At 47.0% G+C, this 10,039-nt stretch overlaps 2 protein-coding genes across 3 annotated transcripts; both read right to left on the reverse strand.

Annotated features, from left to right (window-relative positions):
- Positions 1–525: 525 nt before the first annotated feature.
- LOC100824541 (putative ammonium transporter 4 member 1) lies at positions 526–2,172 on the reverse strand. 2 transcript variants are annotated; one of them, XM_003559372.2, is made up of 2 exons: positions 1,522–2,172; positions 526–1,443 (listed from the first exon to the last, which is right to left on the reverse strand). In XM_003559372.2, the coding sequence occupies exons 1-2, from the start codon at positions 2,092–2,094 to the stop codon at positions 607–609; spliced, it is 1,410 nt and encodes a 469-aa protein (XP_003559420.1). In that variant the 5' UTR covers positions 2,095–2,172; the 3' UTR covers positions 526–606. The 2 variants fall into 2 exon arrangements, with proteins under 2 accessions (XP_003559420.1, XP_024313403.1); XM_024457635.1 differs by having other exon boundaries at positions 1,498–2,172.
- Positions 2,173–3,811: 1,639 nt separating this feature from the next.
- LOC100829340 (binding partner of ACD11 1) lies at positions 3,812–7,595 on the reverse strand. Its single transcript, XM_003559533.4, has 8 exons — positions 7,387–7,595; positions 7,158–7,276; positions 6,950–7,028; positions 5,874–5,948; positions 5,723–5,785; positions 5,275–5,612; positions 4,925–5,048; positions 3,812–4,260 (listed from the first exon to the last, which is right to left on the reverse strand). The coding sequence occupies exons 1-8, from the start codon at positions 7,390–7,392 to the stop codon at positions 4,240–4,242; spliced, it is 825 nt and encodes a 274-aa protein (XP_003559581.1). The 5' UTR covers positions 7,393–7,595; the 3' UTR covers positions 3,812–4,239.
- Positions 7,596–10,039: the final 2,444 nt, after the last annotated feature.

A 10,039-nucleotide genomic window follows, 5' to 3' on the forward strand; every position in this document is an offset into this window, starting at 1 on the left:
CTCTTGGCAATAAATAGCACGTCGTTTATTGAAAGAAAACAATTAGTGTAATGATCTTGATTTGGCACGACATAGACGTTGATTTTCTTTTTGTTATTAGGTTGGTTACAAAGTTTGTCGGTCAACAAAAATTACACGTCTTAATTACATTTTGGAATGGAAGGAGAGTGGTTCCTAACCGTGGCTCCGTCTTTTTCTGAAGTAACATGTCCTCGTCAGTGAGTATGTTGGCAAATTAACCTCCTGTCAGTCATTCATGACCACGGTCGTGTGACATTTTTTCCCCACCGATCCCAGGGAAGGCCAGATCGAGGCTTTCATCTTGATCGTAGCTAAAAAATTCGTCATACTCATACCACGACCCGGCCAACTTGTTCCAGGCCAGAGTACCATCGTGGCGTCGTTCACATGCACACAAGTGTATACGTGGGAGAACTGATTTGCAAATGAGAGGTGATCGCGGAGGCAGATGGACGTTCCTAGCTAATTTCCTTCATGAACACACTCCTTGCTGGACTAGCCTGGTAAACAAATTACACAATGACTAGCTCGCTATAGAATTGATCTTACATTGCATATACGCGAAAAAGAAGCTTAATTGATCGCTCAAATCATGTCATCAACTTTGGAGTTGGACGTGGTCATAGGATTGTCCGTCATGGCGTACCCGTGGTTCCCATGCACGGACTGCTCGTACGTCTCCCCATCGCCCCACACCGCGTACGCGTCCTCCCCGTGCACGCCCTCGTCGCCGGCCGCCAGCTCCTCCTCGCTGAGCCGGAGCGGCACGGCCACCCGGACGAGCAAGCACACGACGCTCGTGACGACAACGTTGAGCGCCAGGATGAACCCAATCCCGGCCAGCTGCACGCCCATCTGCCGGAGCCCGGCCCCGGCGCGGCCGCCCCTGACCGCGTACACGAAGCCCACGTACCTCGGGTCATCCCCGAAGAAGAGCCTACAGAGCCTGGGTTCCGCCAGGATGCCCGTGAGGACACCGCCAAGCGTCCCGGCGACGCCGTGCGTGTGGAGCACGGCGAGCGTGTCGTCGACGCCGGCCAGCAGCCGGCACCGCTTGTGGAGCACCATCATGGTGAGCCAGGGGACGCTGCCGGAGAGCGCGCCCATCAGCATCGCCGCCCAGCCTTGCACGAGCCCTGCCGCCGGGGTGATGCAGACGAGCCCCGTGATCATGCCGTTCACGGCCCCGATGGCGGAGGGCCGGCCGAAGGCGAAGCAGTCGAGGATGAGCCAGACGAGGAGGCTCGTGGCCGTGCAGAGGTGCGTGTTCACCACGGCCACCGACGCGTCGATGTTGGCCGCGTACGGCGCTCCCCCGTTGAACCCCGTCCACCCCATCCACAGCAGCCCGGCCCCCGCCAGCGTCAGCAGGATGTTGTTCGGCGGGAACGACTCCCTGTCCTTGGCCGTCCTCGGACCCACCTGCATGTCCGTCGATTAGCTTGTCAATTGTTCTTGTTTGTCATGGACGCATGCAAAGTGTATGACGTTGGCACGTACCCAGAAGGCGGCGGTGAAGCCGGCGATTCCGGAGGAGAGGTGGATGACGTAGCCGCCGGCGAAGTCCATGACGCCGGCCTTGAAGAGGAACCCGTTGGGGCTCCAGACGCTGAAGGCGCCGACGGTGTAGGAGAAGGTGAGCCAGAGGGGCACGAAGATCATCCAGGCCCGGAAGTTCATCCGGCCCAGGAGCGACCCGGCGACGAGGATGAGCGTGATGGCGGCGAACACGAACTGGAAGAAGAGGAGCGTGGCGGCCGGGTAGGCGCCCGCGAAGCCCTGCGCGGAGAGGAACCCGGCCTGGTCGAGCCCGGAGAAATCGGGCCGGCCCACGAAGGGGAGGAGGCGGTCCCCGAAGGACATGCGGAAGCCCCAGAGGCACCAGCACACCATGGTGCAGGCGAAGGCGTAGAGCGCCATCAAGGCCGAGTTGACGGCCCACTTCTTCTTCACGATGCTGCCGTACAGGATCACCAGCCCCGGCACGCTCTGCAGGCCCACCAGCGCCGCCGCCGACAGCTGCCACGCGTTGTCCCCCTTCTCCAGCCACTCCGGCGCCGCCTCCGTCGCCATGTCTACGCACGCACGATCGAGGCCGGGGACGACAGTCCAAGAGACGGAAGTGTGAGTGAGTGCGTGACAAAGATCCGAAACTCGTTCGCAGATCAGGAGCTACGGGAAGGAGAAACGGAGCGGCAGCAACTGCCAAGTGGAAGGAATGAAAGGGAAGGATGAAGCAAGGGCAGGGTAGAAAAGGTCTGCGAGACTGCTTCTTCAGATATATACTTCTGAACAAAACAACGAGATTCCGTTCTGCATGCGTGTTTCTGTGGCTGAATCTTCTGCTGTTTACTGGGAGTTAGTTTCTACAGTACCTTAATTTGCACTTGGCAGTGATATCGCGTGCACTGGCCGGTTTACCATAATTAGCGCCTGACCTGTGTTCAGAGCGGCGACTTCTGCATCCAGCCTGCAAACTTTCCGGCGCAAAGAATCTAATGAATCTACTGTGCTAGCTCCAATTAACTCGAGTGCAAGATCGTCTTGTATGCAAATGGCGGGTTTTCTTATGATCATATTCCCGTTCCTTCTATTGTCGCATAACAGATCGATTTCCAGTTTGGATCATGCATGCCATCCGGCTAATCAGTTACTGTCAGCGTGGATTGAGTCAACAACATTTATCTGTGTGCCATTTGTAGACTACGAGTAGCTAGTGCTACTAGCTACTGCCTTGGGTTGGACAAATTTCTCGTACCATTTCAGAACTAAAAAAAATGTCAAACACATCAAACCTCAATAAATTAAACCGACCTGATCACCATTAAAAAAAATTGATACCGAATGAGCATTCCAGTTGCCGGTAGTCAAGATAAAAGTTGCTCAAACTGAACAACATATTTTGGCAGAAAAATAGACATCAGTGACAGTAAAAAAAAGACACGAACATGGTACTCCCTGCGATCAAGTACAAAATTTGAGACAATTATGTATCAGTCATGGTAGTACAAAATATCAGTCACTTTGTCAAGGTGTTTATTGTTTATCTGGCACAATCTCCAAGACGGGCCGGCCGCTTATTTGTGACGACTTCCTGGCGTTAGTCCACTCCAGCACCGGGCTTACACCCGGTTGCAAGTCGAGCGAGACGACGCCAGGTCCGCGGCAAAAGTGTTCAACCTGGCCTGCTTTCGCCCCCATGACTTCTCCAAGATGATTCGGATACCGCCGTTGGCGTTGGGTGCTTGTCATTCTCACAAGTTAGTTTCAGCATATCCACTATTTCAGTAGAGATGCACTATGCCAGAGACCACTCGAAGGCTCACCTCTCTTTTCTTGCAGTTTTCCCAGTACAGCTACCAGAACACCACGATTTCTAGCATGCTAATTGATCCAGTACCTGCCGAACCGACCAGTGGCCAGCTAATTTTTTTCTTTTTTTGAAAAGGGAATGTCCCGTGCTTCATTAACGAAACCAAACAAACAGTCTACAAGGTTTTAAAACAAGCCGAACTTAACCCCAGAAGTTTGGGAAAAGAAAGGCTACAGACATCAGCAACGAAACAGAAGCATGCTGATGAAACGAGAAAAACAACACTCCAGGCCAGACCAGCTGAGCTTAAGACAACAGCTGAAATCCTCAACATGACCAGCAACTACAATGTTTCATGCACGCGCCATCCAAACAGAACCGACAAAGAGACGACAGCAGACTGAAGAAACACCCAGCCCATCAAGTCGATTGCACAGAATGTTTGCCTTCCCTTCCAGGGTAAATTTCTCATATAACTTCAGAATTCAAACGAACATCAACACAAATGCTATGTCAGGGAAGCATTCCAACCTCGATGTCCCACAGTACTCAATTAGTCAATTCGAGTAACAATATCGGCACAAGCATAGTCATGACACATGAGACACCGCTGACAATCAAGAAATCACACAAAGTCAGGAACATGGTCCAAATTGCCGCTGTCACCTATAATCAATTGAACATCGGCACTAAAAAGAATAGTGGCACTAAAATTCTAAAATTTAGATCCTCTATGTACCAAATCTGACAAGACTCTGAAAAAAAGGCAAAGGAAAAAAAGACAACAGGAAATACACAGTTACAAGCCACGGCCTGTCGGCGCATTCGATGAAAGGCGCTTGCTGCTCATGGTTTCCAATAGATTTTCACCAGGAAGAGGAGCACAAGAACCAACCACAGCCAGCTCAAGCTACGACAGCAGGTCCCTATTTCAGCAAAAGGGGGAAAACATGGAATTTGAACATGAGAAGCAACAAACAATGGTGTAGCACAATAAGCGTGCAAATAGACAACATTATTTAACTTATATATCTATCAGAAAAAACAATCTATGTATACTGACTGGCTTTATAATGGCTTTGCAAAAGGAAATTATTCCTGGAGTTTTGTTCCTACCTTTGATTAGCCAAAAGCTAGCAAAGGTATTATCACATCGTTTCAAATATCTCATACGACAGATGTCCGTTGATAATGTGGATAAATAAAACTCCATAACCAAACCAACAAGTAGTTCCAGCTTTCTACTCTCTGAACCTTGTTCTTTGGTGTTTTTGTTTGTTCCCTTGATTGAGATTTTATCAAATTGGTTGTTCTTTTCTGTTCAGACATCAGGACTGAGTCTATTAAAATATCACCTGGCGTTTATTATGTTGGGAGAACAGAGTAGCCCCTAATGAAAACAAATTGTGTGCAATGCTCAAAGTAATCTTATGTTGTTGGGGCCTATAAGCGTTAATGCAAATGAAGTTCTACTTCACCACAGTTTGGGGTAAAAAAAAATGCAGAATGCAGCTCTATACAGTTACATGTCTTTAATAGCGGTGCTTATCTTTCTGGTCATAAATTTACTGGAATTTATCATTGACTTACTTTGGCCGATATATTTGACACAGCTAATTGGAACTTTTCTCTTGTTCTTGAACCAGCAACGTGACCAGCCTTGGAGACTTTGCTGAAGGCACCATTCAGCCAACTTGTTCCAGCAGACACATACCTACAAGTAGGGGAAATAAGAGCAAAGGATCAGTGATACAAGACTCGAGGAAGCCCCGTAGGTAAAGGACATCATATGTTACTCCAAAGGTGTAAATGTGTTAAAAAGGTCCAAGATTCCATCAACATACATTAAAAGCAAGTCAAACCTCCCAAAAACTTGCTCATCAGGTGATATAAAACACAAATACAAATTGACAGAAGCAAAAGCATGTCAAAGAACAGACCTGTTGGTTTTCACAGCAGAGCCTGTATCATTTAGCTTGCGCTCTGCAGCTAGCAAAGCAGCCATTGTTTTGTCAGAAACATGTAGCCTTTGGTCCACAGTTTTGACCTTTTCATTTACAACAGATATCCCAGTATTTAACTTCTCCGAAAGGCCAACGCGTCTGTCAAAGGAACTGATCCTAGCCGATGCGTTAGCCCTTAATTGATGTTTCTCGTCAAATGATTTAGCTTTGTTCACAGCATCTTGTCGAATTGCTGAACTCCTTGCAATCACAGTTGTCATCACATCATGAGCCTTGCTGGCGTAAACACGGCCACTAGTGGGGCTGGCATTGGCCTACATGATAAGGTCATGAATTTTTAATCAGCACCAAATATGATCCGCTGCAATAGCATAGAAGCAGATAGCACAAGGTGAACTTGAAGCGTAATGGAATTCAGAGGCACCTCGTTAGGTTGTTCCAAATCTACCGTAGGAGCTGTACTTGTCACCTCATTGACCACAAGTTGCTGCATGGTTTTCAAATTGTATATATCCATCAAAAAGAAGGATCAACACACTACTGCCATTTATGAACATATTAGTCGAATAGTGCACCTGTTCATTAACAGGGAGGTAGATGTAATCTTCAGCAGAGGTTATGTTCACAACTCGGTCCACGATTGTTGCTCCCTGAAAAAGTGAAAAGGGAAAATATGATATGTTGTTTAACACTAGCATGCACAGGAAAGCCCATCCAATATATTTTTTGCTTCACAAATTGCGATACTGAAGATCTAGGGAACATACTAGTGATTAGTAAAGCACTGAGGTCTAAAACACTGAGTAAAAAACGCCACAATGCTAATTTATAATTTAGGGAACCACTGAACCATCACCTATCAACCTATGCCCTGCTTGAGTGCTTGCCATTGTGAAAAAGGAAAAATACAAATTGGAAGGTCCCCCTCAATTGCAGCAAGACCATATTCACATTAAGAAATAACTGGCATGCTTATATTACTTAAAGGACAAAAAAGAATCACAAAGTCAAAGAGTTACAGAAGCAAATGCATATATTATGCTACTCACTTCTGTGCCAACCAAAGCACGCATTAAAACAATTGATATGTAATGTCCTTTTTCTTCACCCCGAGGAGGTCAGTGAGCTGTTAAAGACTTCACCAGTGACTAGAGATGACATCAAGTGTATTTCCATCATTCGATTGCCAGTACATGAAGATGAAGGATATGGCAATACATCATTATCAATTATTTAAAAGCAGTCAAATTCAAATGTGATTTTCAGTTGAACAAACCATTTTCAACACGCAAAATGATATGCGTCCTTTTCCATGTTATGTCGTGTTCAGCTTGCATGGAGAAAAACTCATAAGCAAACATAGTGCACCCAAAAAGGAAAATTACCAGAGTGAATATCTAGTTTTGAAAGATTTATATTCATCTAATTTCTACATGCATGCCTATACGTCCTTTGTCCTTAGTCGCAATGTACCAAAACAACAACAAAAATTTCTTCCTAGTTAGGCTTCTTCAGGTCCCTGCATAAAACCGTAACAGCTGCACATACCTAACTACACGATTCACGCCGCACACAAAATTATTCATTACACCAATTGAAAACCCACCACAATCAGATTGTCAAAAAAATGGTTCGATGCACAAGGCCTTACCGAGAGCAGCAGCGCAATCTCTAGGGCTTTGGGTTCCTTGAATGTGACATAGGCCGTCCTCCCCGTCGCCACCCCGTCACTGCAACCACCAACCAGAACCCAAAATCACAATGCAGTTAGACGGGGGACAAAGGGGGGGGGGGGGGGGGGGAAACGCATGAAAGCATCTGCAGCCGAAATAGCAATCGAAAAAGCAGGCGGCGCTCACAATCTGATGTCGACGTGCTCGATTTCGCCGGAGAAGGAGAAGAACTCGCGCACCTCGCGCTCCCCGGCCAGATCTGATATGTTCCGCACCCGCACCGTCCTCGCCTCTCTCCTCCCCTCCTGCAATCCACCGCCCACAGATACAGCGCGTCAGCGACCCACACACACACTCCAGCAACGCCGCCGCCGCCGCCACACCAAAAATAAATAAATAAATAACAATCGCTCACCTCCATGGCGCGGCGCCGGGAGAAAAACAACCAGACCGGGGACGAAACGGCGAGTTCAGGCCTTCAGGGCGCACGAGGATCCGCGGAGGAGCAGGGGAAGGTGGTGGTTGGGTTGAGTAGGGTACGGCTCGGGGCTCGGGGAGGATTTGTAATGGCGTGCGGCTGTGCTTTGCTTTCTCGAGCAGTTCGCTGCGTGCGCTGGTCGCCGAGGAAAACTAATAAACGAGTCGAACCAAACTCCTCCTACTCGTCTCAAAGCCAAATACCTGTTATACCCTCCGCTGTATACTACGCAGGCCAGGAGGCTTTGAAAACAAACCGAGGGCAAAATAGTCAATTTAGTGAGCGGTCTTACTTGGGCGACATGCTGGCTTGCTGAGTTTGCTTCGCGGCGGCGCCATCTCTTCTGACCTGTAAAAATAAGTTGTTTTTGTGGTTATTGTGTTTTTAAAAAGCGATTAGCGACCCTATAATGACGCGGCATCGACTGGTCCAGGACTCCAAGGGGATTAGTCTATGGTGGCCCGTGGCCCGTGGGATTAGTCCCGACGGGCCCCGGTGGGGCTGCTGACTTGATTTGGTCAAGTGTCGTGGTGGAGGCTGGTGGTTACCTAGGCCCACAGGGACACGGACAGCTCGGCCTGGGTCATGTGGCGCACCCGTCAATCTCTCTGCCCCCCGCAACGGAATGCTGACAAAAGTATGTGAGGTTCCGTGAGGTTTGCAACTTTGCACGAACTCCCTCTACCTCCTCTCGCTGGTAGGTGGTCCCGGCTTTCGATTGTTTTTCTTCTTCTTTTCTAGCCTTCAGTTCTCGTTTCATCGTGCTTTGTACTGCTAGCAGCTTCAGTTCATAGCAACCAACCCGTAAGAAAAGTGAAGTCCTGAGTGTTTATTTGAATCCCACGAACTATAGTTGTAAAATGATTATGTTGCCGAAAGTCGAACATGCTGTACTTTCCTACGACATAGCCGTTGGGCCGGTTCCAGGCTCGCTGTAGTAGTATTGAAATCACAAAGGGCATGCGTGTGTATGCTTTACATCAGGAAGTGTCCACTGTATCATGTAGAGGGTCGATCCATGTCTTATCATTTCACAAAGCATGCCTCATCAAAGGGTTTGTGGCAGGTCGATCAATGTGTTTGATAAATGATAGTCCGTTAGCCAGCCTTACCCGTAGGTAATTCCGATTTGATGGGCTGGATCAGGTTATGCCAACATGGCACCTGACAGACAGGTCCACCTGTAAGAAAACCTGTCAAAATGACGTAACCCTCTGTTTTGGACGAGGTGAGACAATTAGACTCAAAACCCGTGGTTTTTCGGGCAAATTAGCAAAAACCGTGGCTCCATGAGAAAAAAGCCTAAAAAATTGTGGTTCTGTGAAATTTACTCTAAAGATAAGATGAATAGTCCGAATTTCACTTAAGGATGGGGCCCTGTGTATGAGGTATTTGAGCTTTCCTATTATGGATAGGAGATTAAGGAACTTTGTCTGGAATTCTTTTCAAAATAAATGGAAGGAAAGATAGGTTGTTGGCTTGGAAGGGTCCTCTCAAAGGGAGGCCGGTTATTGCTAATGCATAAACGAGCAACATGCCTTTGTATATGATGTCTTTCTTTGAATCGCACATTGGAGTCAGTATATGCTTGGATTTCTAGTTTTCTATAGAGCCTGGTTATTGGATGTGGCTCCAAAAACTAGAAGCATAAGAAGGGATTTGTCGCAACTACTTATAAAGAGAAGACATCAAGGACAAGAAAAGGGTATTGCGAAAAATAGGCAAGGAGGTTCTCAATTTTGGTCCGGCATTATGCATGTTTATTTTCTCTTTTATGCATAAAATATTGGTAATGGGCGGAATACCCCACGTGTGGCTAAGGGCTTGTTCGTTTTTCTGGTATTTCCCTTGGATTGAGGGGGACTAGGAAAGATTAAAGAAAAAATGAACTAAGACCCCTCTCAATCCCTGTCGCTTCCCCGGTTTTGTCAGGAATAGGATGGAAACGAATGGGCCCTAAGCAGGCAACCTTGAGCAAAACTTTATTCCTTCCATGTATAGTACTTCGTCTTATGCAGAGAGGAGACGTTGGATCTTACATGACTGAAACTAGATGTTTGTGCTAAATAATCTGGCACAAAAAGATAAGCGTAGGGATAGTTACCTAGCTAGCATATATTTTGTATCATTCCATACTGGCATAAAAAGTACGAAGCTCCGACTAAAATATTACTATGAGATGGAATGGAGTTAATTGCATGTAATTCTTCCGTGCCATATTAAGTGACTCAAATATGCTAAAATATGGATGTATGCATAAAAAAGTCTAAATACATGTAACAGAAAAAGTCATTTAATGTAGGACGGAGTCGTAGTAATTTGCTTTTAGAAAATCTTTGACAGAAAAATTACAGCATTCCTAAATATGTCAAGCGGTAGATACCATAGATTATCATGGTCCAGCAGAAGATTCCTGATGCACCAAAGAACATGGAGGGCCTTTTTGATCATTGGATACAGAGATGTGGCCACTTGTGGTTGTTTAGGCAATTTGGAACTGAGAGACAGAGTAAGTTCCAAGCGCAAGCTCACAGCAAACCCACATATTGTGATCTGTTACATTTGTCACCTTTAAAATATTGGGAGATTT

This window comes from Brachypodium distachyon, chromosome 1 (assembly GCF_000005505.3).
Source record: "Brachypodium distachyon strain Bd21 chromosome 1, Brachypodium_distachyon_v3.0, whole genome shotgun sequence".
Lineage (NCBI taxonomy): Eukaryota > Viridiplantae > Streptophyta > Magnoliopsida > Poales > Poaceae > Brachypodium > Brachypodium distachyon.

Coding starts and splice junctions, on each gene's coding strand:
- LOC100824541 (XM_024457635.1), bottom strand. CDS start 2,094: ATGGCGACGGAGGCGGCGCCGGAGTGGCTGGAGAAGGGGGACAACGCG. Junction 1,444..1,497: donor GTGCCAACGTCATACACTTT/GCATGCGTCCAT, acceptor ACGGACATGCAG/GTGGGTCCGAGGACGGCCAA.
- LOC100829340 (XM_003559533.4), bottom strand. Junction 7,029..7,157: donor GAGCACGTCGACATCAGATT/GTGAGCGCCGCC, acceptor TGGTGGTTGCAG/TGACGGGGTGGCGACGGGGA. Junction 5,949..6,949: donor AGATTGCGCTGCTGCTCTCG/GTAAGGCCTTGT, acceptor TCACTTTTTCAG/GGAGCAACAATCGTGGACCG.